General features: G+C 51.2%; 1 protein-coding gene across 1 annotated transcript in view; it reads left to right on the top strand.

Annotated features, from left to right (window-relative positions):
- The first annotated feature begins 8,907 nt into the window (after positions 1–8,907).
- The window catches only part of BCL2L13 (BCL2 like 13), a 48,477-nt gene continuing 37,596 nt past the window's right edge, over positions 8,908–19,788 (top strand). The window contains exons 1-4 of the mRNA XM_075343586.1: positions 8,908–9,016; positions 16,890–17,046; positions 18,204–18,299; positions 19,609–19,765. Coding sequence (XP_075199701.1) covers positions 16,926–17,046; positions 18,204–18,299; positions 19,609–19,765 — 374 coding nt within the window. The 5' untranslated portion in view covers positions 8,908–9,016; positions 16,890–16,925. The remainder of the gene's footprint in view (positions 9,017–16,889; positions 17,047–18,203; positions 18,300–19,608; positions 19,766–19,788) is intronic.

Here is a 19,788-nt window from a genome sequence, read left to right as displayed (position 1 = left end):
GCCCCATATACATCCATCACCTCTGTCCTTATAGGAGGAGGAGCCCATATACATCTATCACCCCTGTCCTTATAGGAGGAGCCCCATATACATCTATCACCTCTGTCCTTATAGGAGGAGCCCCATATACATCTATCACCTCTGTCCTTATAGGAGGAGCCCCATATACATCTATCACCTCTGTCCTTATAGGAGGAGCCCCATATACATCTATCACCTCTGTCCTTATAGGAGGAGGAGCCCCATATACATCTATCACCCCTGTCCTTATAGGAGGAGCCCCATATACATCTATCACCTCTGTCCTTATAGGAGGAGCCCCATATACATCTATCACCTCTGTCCTTATAGGAGGAGGCCCCATATACATCCATCACCTCTGTCCTTATAGGAGGAGCCCCATATACATCTATCACCTCTGTCCTTATAGGAGGAGCCCCATATACATCTATCACCTCTGTCCTTATAGGAGGAGCCCCATATACATCTATCACCTCTGTCCTTATAGGAGGAGCCCCATATACATCTATCACCTCTGTCCTTATAGGAGGAGCCCCATATACATCCATCACCCCTGTCTTTATAGGAGGAGCCCCATATACATCTATCACCTCTGTCTTTATAGGAGGAGCCCCATATACATCTATCACCCCTGTCCTTATAGGAGGAGCCCCATATACATCTATCACCTCTGTCCTTATAGGAGGAGCCCCATATACATCTATCACCTCTGTCCTTATAGGAGGAGCCCCATATACATCTATCACCTCTGTCCTTTATAGAGGAGCCCCATATACATCTATCACCTCTGTCCTTATAGGAGGAGGAGCCCCATATACATCTATCACCCCTGTCCTTATAGAGGAGCCCCATATACATCTATCACCTCTGTCCTTATAGGAGGAGCCCCATATACATCTATCACCTCTGTCCTTATAGGAGGAGCCCCATATACATCTATCACCTCTGTCCTTATAGGAGGAGCCCCATATACATCTATCACCTCTGTCCTTATAGGAGGAGCCCCATATACATCTATCACCTCTGTCCTTATAGGAGGAGCCCCATATACATCCATCACCTCTGTCCTTATAGGAGGAGCCCCATATACATCTATCACCTCTGTCCTTATAGGAGGAGCCCCATATACATCTATCACCTCTGTCCTTATAGGAGGAGCCCCATATACATCTATCACCTCTGTCCTTATAGGAGGAGCCCCATATACATCTATCACCTCTGTCCTTATAGGAGGAGCCCCATATACATCCATCACCCTGTCTTATAGGAGGAGCCCCATATACATCTATCACCTCTGTCTTTATAGGAGAGCCCCATATACATCTATCACCCTCTGTCCTTATAGGAGGAGCCCCATATACATCTATCACCTCTGTCCTTATAGGAGGAGCCCCATATACATCTATCACCTCTGTCCTTATAGGAGGAGCCCCATATACATCTATCACCTCTGTCCTTATATGAGGAGCCCCATATACATCCATCACCCTGTCCTTATAGGAGGAGGAGCCCCATATACATCTATCACCCCTGTCCTTATAGGAGGAGCCCCATATACATCTATCACCTCTGTCCTTATAGGAGAGGAGCCCCATATACATCTATCACCTCTGTCCTTATAGGAGGAGGAGCCCCATATACATCTATCACCCCTGTCCTTATATGAGGAGCCCCATATACATCTATCACCTCTGTCCTTATAGGAGGAGCCCCATATACATCCATCACCCCTGTCCTTATAGGAGGAGGAGCCCCATATACATCTATCACCCCTGTCCTTATAGGAGGAGCCCCATATACATCTATCACCTCTGTCCTTATAGGAGGAGGAGCCCCATATACATCTATCACCTCTGTCCTTATAGGAGGAGGAGCCCATATACATCTATCACCCCTGTCCTTATAGGAGGAGCCCCATATACATCTATCACCTCTGTCCTTATAGGAGGAGCCCCATATACATCTATCACCTCTGTCCTTATAGGAGGAGCCCCATATACATCTATCACCTCTGTCCTTATATGAGGAGCCCCATATACATCCATCACCCCTGTCCTTATAGGAGGAGGAGCCCCATATACATCTATCACCCTGTCCTTATAGGAGGAGCCCCATATACATCTATCACCTCTGTCCTTATAGGAGGAGGAGCCCCATTATACATCTATCACCTCTGTCCTTATAGGAGGAGGAGCCCCATATACATCTATCACCTCTGTCCTTATAGGAGAGCCCCATATACATCTATCACCTCTGTCCTTATAGGAGGAGGAGCCCCATATACATCTATCACCCTGTCCTTATAGGAGGAGCTCCATATACATCTATCACCCCTGTCCTTATAGGAGGAGCCCCATATACATCTATCACCTCTGTCCTTATAGGAGGAGCCCCATATACATCTATCACCTCTGTCCTTATAGGAGGAACCCCATATACATCTATCACCTCTGTCCTTATAGGAGACCCCATATACATCTATCACCCCTGTCCTTAAGGAGGAGGAGCTCCCATATACATCTATCACCCCTGTCCTTATAGGAGGAGGAGCCCCATATACATCTATCACCCCTGTCCTTATAGGAGGAGCCCCATATACATCTATCACCTCTGTCCTTATAGGAGGAGGAGCCCCATATACATCTATCACCTCTGTCCTTATAGGAGGAGCCCCATATACATCTATCACCTCTGTCCTTATAGGAGGAGGAGCCCCATATACATCTATCACCCCTGTCCTTATAGGAGGAGCTCCATATACATCTATCACCCTGTCCTTATAGGAGGAGCCCCATATACATCTATCACCTCTGTCCTTATAGGAGGAGCCCCATATACATCTATCACCTCTGTCCTTATAGGAGGAGCCCCATATACATCTATCACCCCTGTCCTTATAGGAGGAGCCCCATATACATCTATCACCCCTGTCCTTATAGGAGGAGCCACATATACATCTATCACCTCTGTCCTTATAGGAGGAGCCCATATAAATCTATCACCCCTGTCCTTATAGGAGGAGCCCCATATACATCCATCACCTCTGTCCTTATAGGAGGAGCCCCATATACATCTATCACCTCTGTCCTTATAGGAGGAGCTCCATATACATCTATCATCTCTGTCCTTATAGGAGGAGCCCAGTATACATCTATCACCTCTGTCCTTATAGGAGGAGCCCCATATACATCTATCACCTCTGTCCTTATAGGAGGAGCCCCATATACATCTATCACCTCTGTCCTTATAGAGGAGCCCCATTATACATCCATCACCCCTGTCCCTATAGGAGGAGCCCCATATACATCTATCACCTCTGTCTTTATAGGAGGAGCCCCATATACATATATCACCCTCTGTCCTTATAGGAGGAGCCCATATACATCTATCACCTCTGTCCTTATAGGAGGAGCCCCATATACATCTATCACCTCTGTCCTTATAGGAGGAGTCCCATATACATCTATCACCTCTGTCCTTATATGAGGAGCCCCATATACATCCATCACCCCTGTCCTTATAGGAGGAGGAGCCCCATATACATCTATCACCCCTGTCCTTATAGGAGGAGCCCCATATACATCTATCACCTCTGTCCTTATAGGAGGAGGAGCCCCATATACATCTATCACCTCTGTCCTTATAGGAGGAGCCCCATATACATCTATCACCTCTGTCCTTATAGGAGGAGGAGCCCCATATACATCTATCACCCCTGTCCTTATAGGAGGAGCTCCATATACATCTATCACCCCTGTCTTATAGGAGGAGCCCCATATACATCTATCACCTCTGTCCTTATAGGAGGAGCCCCATATACATCTATCACCTCTGTCCTTATAGGAGGAACCCCATATACATCTATCACCTCTGTCCTTATAGGAGCCCCATATACAACTATCACCCCTGTCCTTATAGGAGGAGGAGCCCCATATACATCTATCACCCCTGTCCTTATAGAGGAGGAGCCCCATATACATCTATCACCCCTGTCCTTATAGGAGGAGCCCCATATACATCTATCACCTCTGTCCTTATAGGAGAGGAGCCCCATATACATCTATCACCTCTGTCCTTATAGGAGGAGCCCCATATACATCTATCACCTCTGTCCTTATAGGAGGAGGAGCCCCATATACATCTATCACCCCTGTCCTTATAGGAGGAGCTCCATATACATCTATCACCCCTGTCCTTATAGGAGGAGCCCCATAATACATCTATCACCTCTGTCCTTATAGGAGGAGCCCCATATACATCTATCACCTCTGTCCTTATAGGAGGAGCCCCATATACATCTATCACCCCTGTCCTTATAGGAGGAGCCCCCATATACATCTATCACCCCTGTCCTTATAGGAGGAGCCACATATACATCTATCACCTCTGTCCTTATAGGAGGAGCCCCATATACATCTATCACCCCTGTCCTTATAGGAGGAGCCCCATATACATCCATCACCTCTGTCCTTAATAGGAGGAGCCCCATATACATCTATCACCTCTGTCCTTATAGGAGGAGCCCCATATACATCTATCACCTCTGTCCTTATAGGAGGAGCCCCATATACATCCATCACCTCTGTCCTTATAGGAGGAGCCCCATATACATCTATCACCTCTGTCCTTATAGGAGGAGCCCCATATACATCTATCACCTCTGTCCTTATAGGAGGAGCCCCATATACATCTATCACCTCTGTCCTTATAGGAGGAGCCCCATATACATCTATCACCTCTGTCCTTATAGGAGGAGCCCCATATACATCCATCACCTCTGTCCTTATAGGGAGGAGCCCCATATACAATCTATCACCTCTGTCCTTATAGGAGGAGCCCCATATACATCTATCACCTCTGTCCTCTATAGGAGGAGCCCCATATACATCCGATCAACCTCTGTCCTTATAGGAGGAGCCCCCATATACATCTATCACCTCTGTCCTTATAGGAGGAGCCCCATATACATCTATCACCTCTGTCCTTATAGGAGGAGCCCCATATACATCTATCACCTCTGTCCTTATATGAGAGCCCCATATACATCATCACCCCTGTCCTTATAGGAGGAGGAGCCCCATATACATCTATCACCCCTGTCCTTATAGGAGGAGCCCCATATACATCTATCACCTCTGTCCTTATAGGAGAGGAGCCCATATACATCTATCACCTCTGTCCTTATAGGAGGAGCCCCCATATACATCTATCACCTCTGTCCTTAAGGAGGAGGAGCCCCATATACATCTATCACCCTGTCCTTATAGGAGGAGCTCCATATACATCTATCACCCCTGTCCTTATAGGAGGAGCCCCATATACATCTATCACCTCTGTCCTTATAGGAGGAGCCCCATATACATCTATCACCTCTGTCCTTATAGGAGGAGCCCCATAACATCTATCACCCTGTCCTTATAGGATGAGCCCCATATACATCTATCACCCCTGTCCTTATAGAGGAGCCCCATATACATCTATCACCTCTGTCCTTATAGGAGGAGCCCCATATACATCTATCACCCCTGTCCTTATAGGAGGAGCCCCATATACATCCATCACCTCTGTCCTTATAGGAGGAGCCCCATATACATCTATCACCTCTGTCCTTATAGGAGGAGCCCCCATATACATCTATCACCTCTGTCCTTATAGGAGGAGCCCCATATACATCCATCACCTCTGTCCTTATAGGAGGAGCCCCATATACATCTATCACCTCTGTCCTTATAGGAGGAGCCCCATATACATCTATACACCTCTGTCCTTATAGGAGGAGCCCCATATACATCTATCACCTCTGTCCTTATAGGAGGAGCCCCATATACATCTATCACCTCTGTCCTTATAGGAGGAGCCCCATATACATCCAATCACCTCTGTCCTTATAGGAGGAGCCCCATATACATCTATCACCTCTGTCCTTATAGGAGGAGCCCCATATACATCTATCACCTCTGTCCTTATAGGAGGAGCCCCATATACATCCATCACCTCTGTCCTTATAGGAGGAGCCCCATATACATCTATCACCTCTGTCCTTATAGGAGGAGCCCCATATACATCTATCACCTCTGTCCTTATAGAGGAGCCCCATATACATCTATCACCTCTGTCCGTATATGAAGAGCCCCATATACATCCATCACCCTGTCCTTATAGGAGAGGAGCCCCATATACATCTATCACCCCTGTCCTTATAGGAGGAGCCCCATATACATCTATCACCTCTGTCCTTATAGGAGGAGGAGCCCCATATACATCTATCACCTCTGTCCTTATAGGAGGAGCCCATATACATCTATCACCTCTGTCCTTATAGGAGGAGGAGACCCATATACATCTATCACCCCTGTCCTTATAGGAGGAGGAGCCCCATATACATCTATCACCTCTGTCCTTATAGGAGGAGCCCCATATACATCCATCACCTCATGTCCTTATAGGAGGAGCCCCATATACATCTATCACCTCTGTCCATTATAGGAGGAGCCCATATACATCTATCACCTCTGTCCTTATAGGAGGAGCCCCATATACATCCATCACCTCTGTCCTTATAGGAGGAGCCCCATATACATCGATCACCTCTGTCCTTATAGGAGGAGCCCCATATACATCTATCACCTCTGTCCTTATAGGAGGAGCCCATATACATCTATCACCTCTGTCCTTATAGGAGGAGCCCCATATAACATCCATCACCCCTGTCCTTATAGGAGGAGGAGCCCCATATACATCTATCACCCTGTCCTTATAGGAGGAGCCCCATATACATCTATCACCTCTGTCCTTATAGGAGGAGGAGCCCCATATACATCTATCACCTCTGTCCTTATAGGAGGAGCCCCATATACATCTATCACCTCTGTCCTTATAGAGGAGGAGCCCCATATACATTTATCACCCCTGTCCTTATAGGAGGAGCTCCACTATACATCTATCACCCCTGTCCTTATAGGAGGAGCCCCATATACATCTATCACCTCTGTCCTTATAGGAGGAGGAGCCCCATATACATCTATCACCTCTGTCCGTATAGGAGGAGCCCCATATACATCTATCACCTCTGTCCTTATAGGAGGAGCTCCATATACATCTATCACCTCTGTCCTTATAGGAGGAGCCCATATACATCTATCACCCCTGTCCTTATAGGAGGAGCCCCATATACATCTATCACCCCTGTCCTTATAGGAGGAGCCCATATACATCTATCACCTCTGTCCTTATAGGAGGAGCCCCATATACATCTATCACCCCTGTCCTTATAGGAGGAGCCCCATATACATCTATCACCTCTGTCTTATAGGAGGAGCCCCATATACATCTATCACCCTGTCCTTATAGGAGGAGCCCATATACATATATCACCTCTGTCCTTATAGGAGGAGCCCCATATACATCCATCACCCCTGTCCTTATAGGAGGAGCCCCATATACATCCATCACCCTGTCCTTATAGGAGGAGCCCCATATACATCCATCACCCCTGTCCTTATAGGAGGAGGAGCCCCATATACATCTATCACCTCTGTCCTTATAGAGGAGCCCCATATACGATCTATCACCCCTGTCCTTATAGGAGGAGCCCCATATACATCTATCACCCCTGTCCTTATAGAGGAGCTCCATATACATCTATCACCCCTGTCCTTATAGGAGGAGCCCCATATACATCTATCACCCTGTCCTTATAGGAGGAGCCCGATAACATCTATCACCCCTGTCCTTATAGGAGGAACCCCATATACATCTATCACCTCTGTCCTTATAGGAGGAGCCCCAATATACATCCATCACCTCTGTCCTTATAGGAGGAGCCCCATATACATATATCACCTCTGTCCTTATAGGAGGAGCCCCATATACATCCATCACCTCTGTCCTTATAGGAGGAGCCCCATATACATCTATCACCTCTGTCCTTATAGGAGGAGCCCCAGTATACATCTATCACCCCTGTCCTTATAGGAGGAGCCCCATATACATCTATCACCTCTGTCCTTATAGGAGGAGCCCCATATACATCTATCACCTCTGTCCTTATAGGAGGAGCCCCATATACATCTATCACCTCTGTCTTATAGGAGGAGCCCCATATACATCTATCACCTCTGTCTTATAGAGGAGCCCCATATACATCTATCACCCCTGTCCTTATAGAGGAGCCCCATATACAATCTATCACCTCTGTCCTTATATGAGGAGCCCCATATACATCCATCACCCCTGTCCTTATAGGAGGAGGAGCCCCATATACATCTATCACCTCTGTCCTTATAGGAGGAGCCCCATATACATCTATCACCCCTGTCCTTATAGGAGGAGCCCCATATACATCTATCACCTCTGTCCTTATAGGAGGAGCCCCATATACATCTATCACCTCTGTCCTTATAGGAGGAGCCCCATATACATCCATAACCTTTGTCTGTGGGGGGCAGACACTGTGAGCAAAGCTGCAGTGTAAAGCAAGAAAAAGGGGCTAAACTTTACACCACAAACAGATGCAACTGAGATAAGGTCAGTGATGAAAGCTCCTCCCAGAAAGAGCAGTGACTGCAGTGTAAAGCATGAGGGACAGTCACAGCCAGTGGCCTAAGCCCCGCACAGATCGTGACCGACAGCCAGAGGTGACTCAGAGTCAGAGGACGCAGTGTCCCCTTTAACAGACCAGCCCAGCTGCGGTGACGTCACAGAACACGCCTCCCTCCCCCTAGTGGGCGTGTTTCCGCGTGTCAAGCCTCATTTTGGATTTCAGCACCGCCCCATCTTCATTAGTATCGTTTATTTTTTGCCACACCCACTCTGTTTACTGCTGTGTGCGATTGGTTAGTTGTTGGCAGGAGTGGGCGTGTCCTTGCAGTGCAGCCCCCTCACGTCACGCCTTGCACGTCGCCTCGGAGAGCTCCGCCCTCCATCATGGCTGCGGCTCCTGTGTAGAACGGGAGCCGGGGACTGGAGGGACCAGTGTGTGGAGCTGCGGCCAGAGGTGAGCGGCGCGGGGCCCGGGGGACGGGTCCGCCCCGGCGCTGCGGAGGGGGCTCAGTCCGCGGGGGGCGCCAGGACAACAATTGTCCCGCTTTATGGTGTTTTCCTCGTGTTGTACCGACCGGCGGCTCCGGGGAGGACCGTTCTGGGCTGTAAGATCACTCTGCGCGTGCGCAGTACTGACTGCTGCCCTCTGCTGGGGAAGCCGGGAATGACAGGCTGACTGCTGCCCCATAATATCTGCCCCAGTGACATCTGCACAGCGCCCTCTGCTGGGGAAGCCGGGAATGACAGGCTGACTGCTGCCCCATAATATCTGCCCCAGTGACATCTGCACAGCGCCCTCTGCTGGGGAAGCCGGGAATGACAGGCTGACTGCTCCCCATAATATCTGCCCCAGTGACATCTGCACAGCGCCCTCTGCTGGGGAAGCCGGGGAATGACAGGCTGACTGCGCCCCCATAATATCTGCCCCAGTGACATCTGCACAGCGCCCTCTGCTGGGAAGCCGGGAATGACAGGCTGACTGCGCCCCCATAATATCTGCCCCAGTGACGTCTGCACAGCGCCCTCTGGTGGGGAAGAAAGGAATGACAGGCTGACTGCTGCCCCATAATATCTGCCCCAGTGACATCTGCACAGCGCCCTCTGCTTGGGAAGCCGGGAATGACAGGCTGACTGCTCCCCATAATATCTGCCCCAGTGACGTCTGCACAGCGCCCTCTGGTGGGGAAGAAAGGAATGACAGGCTGACTGCTCCCCATAATATCTGCCCCAGTGATGACTGCACAGCGCCCTCTGCTTGGGAAGCCGGGAATGACAGGCTGACTGCTGCCCCATAATATCTGCCCCAGTGATGACTGCACAGCGCCCTCTGGTGGAGAAGCCGGGAATGACAGGCTGACTGCTCCCATAATATCTGCCCCAGTGACGTCTGCACAGCGCCCTCTGGTGGGGAAGAAAGGATGACAGGCTGACTGCTCCCCATAATATCTGCCCCAGTGACGTCTGCACAGCGCCCTCTGGTGGAGAAGCCGGGAATGACAGGCTGACTGCTGCCCCATAATATCTGCCCCAGTGACATCTGCACAGCGCCCTCTGCTGGGGAAGCCGGGATGACAGGCTGACTGCTCCCCATAATATCTGCCCCAGTGACGTCTGCACAGCGCCCTCTGGTGGGGAAGCCGGGAATGACAGGCTGACTGCTCCCCATAATATCTGCCCCAGTGATGTCTGCACAGCGCCCTCTGCTGGGGAAGAAAGGAATGACAGCTGACTGCGCCCCCATAATATCTGCCCCAGTGATTACTGCACAGCGCCCTCTGGTGGTGGGGCAGGGAATCTCTCAAAACCACAGTGACCTCCCTCTGCTGACTAATCTGCCCTTAGTGGGAGGTCAGAGCCCCCTCTGTATGTGCCCCCTGCTGTGCATTATATGGTGGGTGCAGCACTGTAATAGCCCTATAATCTGCGGCTGCTCGGTGTGGGCACAGGATGCCCGGTACGTGCCATGTGCTGCCCCACACTGGTGCCAGATCGTGTCTATAATCACCGAGCGCGGCCATCACTTACTGACCTACAGGTATAAACGCAGCGCCCCGAGGCCCTGCTATAAGTGTATAATATATACCCAGCCGCCATCCCCCATATTACAGAGGTGGCTCCTCTCTGCAGTTAGGAAACAAGATTTGCTCATCACTGGGCGTAGTACAGACAGAATGGGGGGCATCACTGGGGCGTAGCACAGACAGAATGGGGGGATCACCGGGGCGTAGTACAGACAGAATGGGGGGGGGGGGATCACTGGGGCGTAGTACAGACAGAATGGGGGGGGATCACTGGGGCGTAGTACAGACAGAATGGGGGGGGGATCACTGGGGCGTAGTACAGACAGAATGGGGGGGGATCACTGGGGCGTAGTACAGACAGAATGGGGGGGATCACTGGGTGTAGTACAGACAGAATGGGGGGGGATCACTGGGGTGTAGTACAGACAGAATGGGGGGGGATCACTGGGGTGTAGTACAGACAGAATGGGGGGGGATCACTGGGTGTAGTACAGACAGAATGGGGGGGGATCACTGGGGTGTAGTACAGACAGAATGGAGGGGGATCCTGGGGTGTAGTACAGACAGAATGGGGGGGGATCACTGGGGTGTAGTACAGACAGAATGGGGGGGGATCACTGGGGTGTAGTACAGACAGAATGGGGGGGGATCACTGGGGTGTAGTACAGACAGAATGGGGGGGGATCACCGGGGCGTAGCACAGATAGAATATGGGGGGGGGGGGATCACCTGGGGCGTGAGCACAGATAGAATATGGGGGGGGGGGGATCACCGGGGCGTAGCACAGATAGAATATGGGGGGGGGGGGGTTCACCGGGGCGTAGCACAGATAGAATGGGGGGGGGGGGAAATCACCGGAGGGCGTAGCACACGATAGAATGGGGGGGGGGGGGGGGGTCACTTGGGTATAATCCTGGTGCTGATAAACTGCTAGAGTGTAATTTAATGCATTGTAGATGTGCTGCTGCTGCTGGGATGTAATAGATGCCCCAACAATACATATATATATAGAGAGAATGGAGCAGAATGTGTGTGTGTGTGTATATATATTATATATATATATATATATTATATATATATATATATATATATGTATGTATATGTATATATGTATGTATATGTATAATATATATATATATATTACACACATACATACAGCAGGTGACATTAATATTGACCGCGTCACCAATTCTCAAAAAATTAGAATAACTATTTCTAATGCTGCTTCTGACATGAATGTCTCACCAGATGACAGTAACAACCCATCCAATCCACACAGGCAAAGAAATCACCACAGATGTCCAGAAATTGTGTATAATAATGAGAAATGGCCCAGGGAAAGTATTACAGTCATGGCCAAAAGTTGTGAGAATGACCCCACAATGCTATTTTCACATGATCTGTTCCTTCTGGTGTTTAATTGTGTTTGTCTGATGTTTACGTCACATACAGAAATATAATTGCAATCATATTATGAGACCGGAAGGTTCTATTGACAGTTAGAATGAGTTAATGCAGCAAGTGAATATTTGCAGTGTTGCCCCTTCTTCTCAGGACCTCTGCATTCTCCCTGGCAGCTGTCAATCATCTTCTGGAGCAAATCCTGGCTGATCGCTGTCCATTCTTGCATAAGGCAATGCTTGCATTCTGCCAGAATTTGTTGGTTTTTGTTTGTCCACCCGTCCTCGTGATGATTGCCCACAAGTTCTCAATGGGATTAAGATCTGGGGAGTTTCCAGGCCATGGACCCAACATCTCTGTTTTGTTCCATGAGCCATTTAGTGATCCCCTTTGCTTTATGGCAAGGTGCTCATCATGCTGGAAAAGGCATTGTTGGGCGCCTGCTCTTGGACAGTTGGGAGAAGTTGCTCTTGGAGGACATTCTGGTGCCATTCTTTATTCATGGTGGTGTTTTTAGGCCAGACTGTGAGTGGTGCGATTCCTTGGCTGAGAAGCAACCCCGCACATGAATGGTTTCCGGATGCTTAACAGTTGGCATGAGACAAGACTGGTGGTAGCGCTCACCTCTTCTCCTAATAAGCTGTTTTCCAGATGTCCCAAACAATCGAAAAGAGGATTCATCTGAGAAAATGACTTTCCCCCAGTCCTCAGCAGTCCACTCCCTGCACCTTCTGCAGAATATCACTCGGTCCCTGCCTTTTTGGCAACAATGGAAGCTCTCTCCTTGAAGTCTTGATGATGCGATAGATTGGTGACTGAGGTGCAATCTTTGTAGCTGCGATACTCTTCCCTGTTAGGCCATTTTTGTGCAGAGCAATGATGGCTGCACGTGTTTCTATAGAGATAACCATGGTTAACTGAAGAGAAACAATGATACCAAGCACCAGCCTCCTTTTAAAGTGTCCAGTGGTGTCATTCTTACTTAATCATGACTGATTGATCGCCAGCCCTGTCCTCAACAACACCCACACGTGTTACTGGAACAATCACTAAAACAATGTTAGCAGCTCCTTTTAAGGCAGGAATGCAATGATGCTGAAATGTGTTTTGGGGTTAAAGTTCATTTTCTTACCAATATTGACTTTGCAAAGTAATTGCTGTTACTGATCACTCTTTATGACATTCTGGAGTATATGCAAATTGCCATTAGAAAAACTGAAGCAGTAGACTTTGTAAAAATTAATATTTGTAGCATTCTCAAACTTTTGGCCATAACTGTACATTCTCCCTTTGTTGTGATGAAGCTCCAGACGCCTCCTGTATGGAGACACTAGTCGCCTGCATTGCTCAGGTGATTTTGGTCATTCTTCCGCACACACTCCTCACATCCTGTATGGAGACACTAGTCACCTGCATTGCTCAGGGTGGATTTTGGCCCATTCTTCCGCACACACTCCTCACATCCTGCATGGAGACACTAGTCGCCTGCATTGCTCAGGTGGATTTTGGCCCATTCTTCCGCCCACACGCCTCACATCCTGTATGGAGACACTAGTCACCTGCATTGCTCAGGTGGATTTTGGCCATTCTTCCGCACACACTCCTCACATCCTGCATGGAGACACTAGTCGCCTGCATTGCTCAGGTGGATTTTGGCCCATTCTTCCGCACACACTCTCATTTCTTGCAGCCCCGGCTCCTTCTATGACCTCTTGGCTTTGGTTCCTTCCAGGCATTGTCTCTTGGAGTCAGCTCTGGTGATCGGTTCGGCCATTCCAGCAGATTCATGTGTTCTATACTTTTTCCTGTCTCATGTCTCATGATTACGCATCATTTATGGACATCTGTGGTGATTTCTTTTTCTGTGTCAATTGGATGGGTTGTTACTATCATCTGGTAAGAAATTCATGTCAGTAGCAGCTTTACCTAGACAATGTTAGACGTGTCGGATCCTCATTCCCGGCCGCTCCTGATCCGTGTGTAATGTCGATTCTTCCCGCCGGCCTCGGTTATTACAGATAAATCCCCCTGTGATTCCTGCAGTCTGGAGCTGATCCCCGGGGCCCGGCTGATACAACTTCTCACGCTTGGTCGTCTCCTCCCCCCTGAGTAACCAGACACTCGGGGGTTAATAGACCAGCTCCAGCATTACACAGCACATTTCCAGTGGCTGATACCAGCAGACAATAGAAGCATCCACCGCTGCCTCTTGAATCTGAGGAGTATGGCCTTATCACACGTAGGTTGTGACGGTTTAATGGACGCTCCACCCGCTGACAGTCTTCCGCTATCTGTTGCTCCCTGTTATCAGCCATTTGATGCCGTGGTGGTTAAGGAGATACTAGAGGGGCAGTTTCTAGACTGTGCTCTTCTTACAACGCTGCCGCTCCTCGATAAACTCCATCCTGAAATAAACGCCGCCCCTTTAAGAGAAATAATATATATTCATTTGTCTGGAAAACATTGTAACAAATCATCAGCTCCTGGTTGTGAGCGAGGACGATTCACTGACAGCAAGCGGAGGAGGTGTCCCTGACTGACAGCAAGTGGAGGAGGTGTCCCTGGCTAACAGCAAGCAGAGGAGGTGACAGTGACTACCAGCAAGCAGAGGAGGTGGCACTCACTGACAGCAAGCGGAGGAGGTGTCCCTGGCTGACAGCAAGCGGAGGTGTCCCTGGCTAACAGCAAGCAGAGGAGGTGACAGTGACTACCAGCAAGCAGAGGAGGTGGCACTCACTGACAGCAAGCGGAGGAGGTGTCCCTGACTGACAGCAAGCGGAAGAGGTGTCCCTGGCTGACAGCAAGCGGAGGAGGTGTCCCTGACTAACAGCAAGCAGAGGAGGTGACAGTGACTACCAGCAAGCGGAGGAGGTGTCCCTGACTGACAGCAAGCGGAGGAGGTGTCCCTGACTGACAGCAAGCGGAGGAGGTGTCCCTGGCTGACAGCAAGCGGAGGAGGTGTCCCTGGCTGACAGCAAGCGGAGGAGGTGTCCCTGGCTGACAGCAAGCGGAGGAGGTGTCCCTGACTGACAGCAAGCGGAGGAGGTGTCCCTGGCTGACAGCAAGCGGAGGAGGTGTCCCTGGCTGACAGCAAGCGGAGGAGGTGTCCCTGGCTGACAGCAAGCGGAGGAGGTGTCCCTGGCTGACAGCAAGCGGAGGAGGTGTCCCTGGCTGACAGCAAGCGGAGGAGGTGTCCCTGGCTGACAGCAAGCGGATGAGGTGTCCCTGGCTGACAGCAAGCGGATGAGGTGTCCCTGGCTGACAGCAAGCGGATGAGGTGTCCCTGACTGACAGCAAGCGGAGGAGGTGTCCCTGGCTGACAGCAAGCGGATGAGGTGTCCCTGGCTGACAGCAAGCGGAGGAGGTGTCCCTGACTGACAGCAAGCGGAGGAGGTGTCCCTGACTGACAGCAAGCGGAGGAGGTGTCCCTGACTGACAGCAAGCGGAGGAGGTGTCCCTGGCTGACAGCAAGCGGAGGTGGCGCTCGTGAGTGCAGACGCCTCCTCCTCGCTGCAGTGCATTACGCTGTCACACGTTTTTAGTTTTATGAGCGCGGCCTCTGCAGGTTGCACCTGGTGAGGAGCCGCCACCGTCCACCCCGAGCGCAGTCATGTGCTCCGGCTATAAATGGCTGAACCTCAGCTGCAGGCGGCCCTGAAGGTCGTGTCCTCTGCACCTCTGTCCGGGGGTATATATATATACATACTGTATGCAGGACCCCTGATGGGACCGTCTCTGGTGATACCCCCTCACCAGTCTCATTGGGGGCAGCGCAGCGACACCAGTGACATCCCGGCTGTCAGGTGCTGGCGGTAAGAGAAGGCACATCACCGGGCATCCTGCTCAGACTTGTAAGGGCAGAGCCTCCTGGTGCATCACATGTCCGGGGTTACATCAGGGCGTATGCTCCAGAGCTGCATCCATAATCCTGTCACATCTTATACTCCAGCCACCTCCAGAGCTGCATCCATAATCCTGTCACATCTTATACTCCAGCCACCTCCAGAGCTGCATCCATAATCCTGTCACATCCTATACTCCAGCCACCTCCAGAGCTGCATCCATAATTCTGTCACATTTTATACTCCTCTCACCTCCAGAGCTGCATATATAATTGTCATGTTACTCCAGTCACCTCTAGAGCTGCATCCATAATTCTGTCACATCTTATACTCCAGTCACCTCCAGAGCTGCATCCATAATTCTGTCACATCTTATACTCCAGCCACCTCCAGAGCTGCATCCATAATCCTGTCACATCCTATACTCCAGCCACCTCCAGAGCTGAACCCATAATTCTGTCACATCTTATACTGCAGCCACCTCCAGAGCTGCATCCAGAATTCTGTCATGTTACTCCAGTCACCTCCAGAGCTGCATCCATAATTATGTCAGATCTTATACTCCAGTCACCTCCAGAGCTGCATCCATAATTATGTCAGATCTTATACTCCAGCCACCTCCCAGAGCTGCATCCATAATTATGTCAGATCTTATACTCCAGTCACCTCCAGAGCTGCATTACCAATCCTAGCTACAATAAATAATTCTGGATGCAGCTTTGAAGGTGACTGGAGTATAAAATGCGACAGAAATATGGTTGCAGTTATGGAGGTGACGGGAGTACAAGATGTGACAGAATTATGAATGCAGCTCTGGATTTGACTGGAGTATAACAAGTAACAGAATTATGGATGCAGCTCTGGTGGTGACGGGAGTATAAAATGTGATAGAATTATGGTTGCAGCTCTGGTGGTGACTGGAGTGTATGTCTCGGTGCTGTTTTTGCTGTTTATTTCTGGGGGCCTTGCAGGGGCTTTGGATGTGACCGGAGCCTTGGTGCGGTGTTTGCAGGGTCTTTTGCCGCTCATCTCCGGGGGTCCTGATCTCTGTGTCCTCTTGCAGGAGCTCTGCCGGCCCCCGATACCTCTGGACTCGCTCATGGCGTCAGTGTCCTCGGTGCCTTTTGGGTTCCACTGTGAAACGAAGTATGTGGTGCTCAGCTACCTGGGGTACCGCCTGCAGGAGGCTCCGAGGGCAGCGCCCCCTACAGCCGGAGCAGGTAAGCTGCCGTCCTCCCTCAGTGTATGCTGTCAGTCTTCACTGTAGAATATAATCCGGATCCCCCTGTGATCAGCGCAGCGGCCCCCCTGATCCTGGCCGCGGGTGTATGTGAGTCCCCGGCACTGCAGCGGCGCCCCTGATCCTGGCCGCGGGTGTATGTGAGTGCCCGGCACTGCAGCGGCCCCCCTGATCCTGGCCGCGGGTGTATGTGAGTGCCCGGCACTGCAGCGGCCCCCCTGATCCTGGTCGCGGGTGTATGTGAGTCCCTGGCACTGCAGCGGCGCCCCTGATCCTGGCCGCGGGTGTATGTGAGTCCCCGACACTGCAGCGGCCCCCCTGATCCTGGCCGCGGGTGTATGTGAGTCCCCGGCACTGCAGCGGCCCCCCTGATCCTGGCCGCGGGTGTATGTGAGTCCCCGGCACTGCAGCGGCCCCCCTGATCCTGGCCGCGGGTGTATGTGAGTCCCTGGCACTGCAGCGGCCCCCCTGATCCTGGCCGCGGGTGTATGTGAGTGCCCGGCACTGCAGCGGCGCCCCTGATCCTGGCCGCGGGTGTATGTGAGTCCCCGGCACTGCAGCGCCCTCCCTGATGCTGGCCGCGGGTGTATGTGAGTCGCCGGCACTGCAGCGCCCCCCCTGATCCTGGCTGCGGGTGTATGTGAGTCCCTGGCACTGCAGCGCCCCCCCTGATCCTGGCTGCGGGTGTATGTGAGTCCCTGGCACTGCAGCGGCGCCCCTGATCCTGGCCGCGGGTGTATGTGAGTGCTCGGCACTGCAGCGGCCCCCCTGATCCTGGCCGCGGGTGTATGTGAGTGCCCGGCACTGCAGCGGCCCCCCTGATCCTGGCCGCGGGTGTATGTGAGTCCCTGGCACTGCGGCGGCTGCTCCGGATCCTCCCGAGTTTTCCGCTCGGCTTCTGATTCAGTCTGACGGGCTGTCGGGGGAGATCAGGATCTCAGTGCGCACAGGAGCCGAGACCGTGACACTCCGGAGTGGCCCGAGGACAGGGCTCTGCTCATCCTGAGCCTCCTGGTGTAAGAACAGAATGTGAGGACTGACACCTCTGCGGGCAGAGACACAGAACAAAGCAGAATTATGTGCAGCCAGAGCGGGAGCGCCATAAAGAGGATAATACACACATGCTCTCTATTACAGGCGTCCTGCAGACACCGGCCACCGCGGCCACGGAGGAGCCGGACAAGGCCGAGGTAGAGGAGGAGCTGAAGAGGCTGGAGGAGGAGATCTCTGCAGGTTAGTGAGGATGAGCGGCGATCAGTGATGTCACCGCTGATCTCTGGTGATGGATAGGAGGTGTTCTCAGTGATGTCACCGCTGATCTCTGGTGATGGAGAGGAGGTGTTCTCAGTGATGTCACCGCTGATCTCTGGTGATGGATAGGCGGTGTTCTCAGTGATGTCACCGCTGATCTCTGGTGATGGATAGGCGGTGTTCTCAGTGATGTCACCGTTGATCTCTGGTGATGGATAGGAGGTGTTCTCAGTGATGTCACTGCTGATCTCTGGTGATGGATAGGAGGTGTTCTCAGTGATGTCACCGCTGATCTCTGGTGATGGATAGGCGGTGTTCTCAGTGATGTCACCGCTGATCTCTGGTGATGGATAGGAGGTGTTCTCAGTGATGTCACTGCTGATCTCTGGTGATGGATAGGCGGTGTTCTCAGTGATGTCACCGCTGATCTCTGGTGATGGATAGGAGGTGTTCTCAGTGATGTCACCGCTGATCTCTGGTGATGGATAGGAGGTGTTCTCAGTGATGTCACCGCTGATCTCTGGTGATGGATAGGTGGTGTTCTCAGTGATGTCACCGCTGATCTCTGGTGATGGATAGGAGGTGTTCTCAGTGATGTCACTGCTGATCTCTGGTGATGGATAGGAGGTGTTCTCAGTGATGTCACCGCTGATCTCTGGTGATGGATAGGAGGTGTTCTCAGTGATGTCACCGCTGATCTCTGGTGATGGATAGGAGGTGTTCTCAGTGATGTCACTGCTGATCTCTGGTGATGGATAGGCGGTGTTCTCAGTGATGTCACCGCTGATCTCTGGTGATGGATAGGCGGTGTTCTCAGTGATGTCACCGCTGATCTCTGGTGATGGATAGGAGGTGTTCTCAGTGATGTCACTGCTGATCTCTGGTGATGGATAGGAGGTGTTCTCAGTGATGTCACCGCTGATCTCTGGTGATGGATAGGAGGTGTTCTCAGTGATGTCACCGCTGATCTCTGGTGATGGATAGGAGGTGTTCTCAGTGATGTCACCTCTGATCTCTGGTGATGGATAGGAGGTGTTCTCAGAGATGTCACTGCTGATCTCTGGTGATGGATAGGAGGTGTTCTCAGTGATGTCACTGCTGATCTCTGGTGATGGATAGGAGGTGTTCTCAGTGATGTCACTGCTGATCTCTGGTGATGGACGGCGGCGGTGTTCTCAGTGATGTTACTGCTGATCTCTGGTGATGGACGGCGGCGGTGTTCTCAGTGATGTCACTGCTGATCTCTGGTGATGGACGGCGGCGGTGTTCTCAGTGATGTCTCTGCTTTCAGCCTTTCCTAGCACCGGTTTCGACATGCACACCTCCCCGGTCTTCAGTCCCGCCAGCCCGGACACCACCATAGAGGAGTGCTTGGCGCAGCTCGCGGACCGGATGTGTCTGGAGATGTCGGTGGCCCTGGATAAAGCCACACAGGTCCTCCAGGGCGGGTGAGTGCTGCCCCTCTGCTCCC

The sequence above is a fragment of the Anomaloglossus baeobatrachus genome, chromosome 4 (assembly GCF_048569485.1).
Source record: "Anomaloglossus baeobatrachus isolate aAnoBae1 chromosome 4, aAnoBae1.hap1, whole genome shotgun sequence".
Classification (NCBI taxonomy): Eukaryota; Metazoa; Chordata; class Amphibia; order Anura; family Aromobatidae; genus Anomaloglossus; species Anomaloglossus baeobatrachus.
The sequence above is the reverse complement of the archived record's forward strand: the minus strand, read 5'-3'. Positions and strand labels throughout refer to the sequence as shown.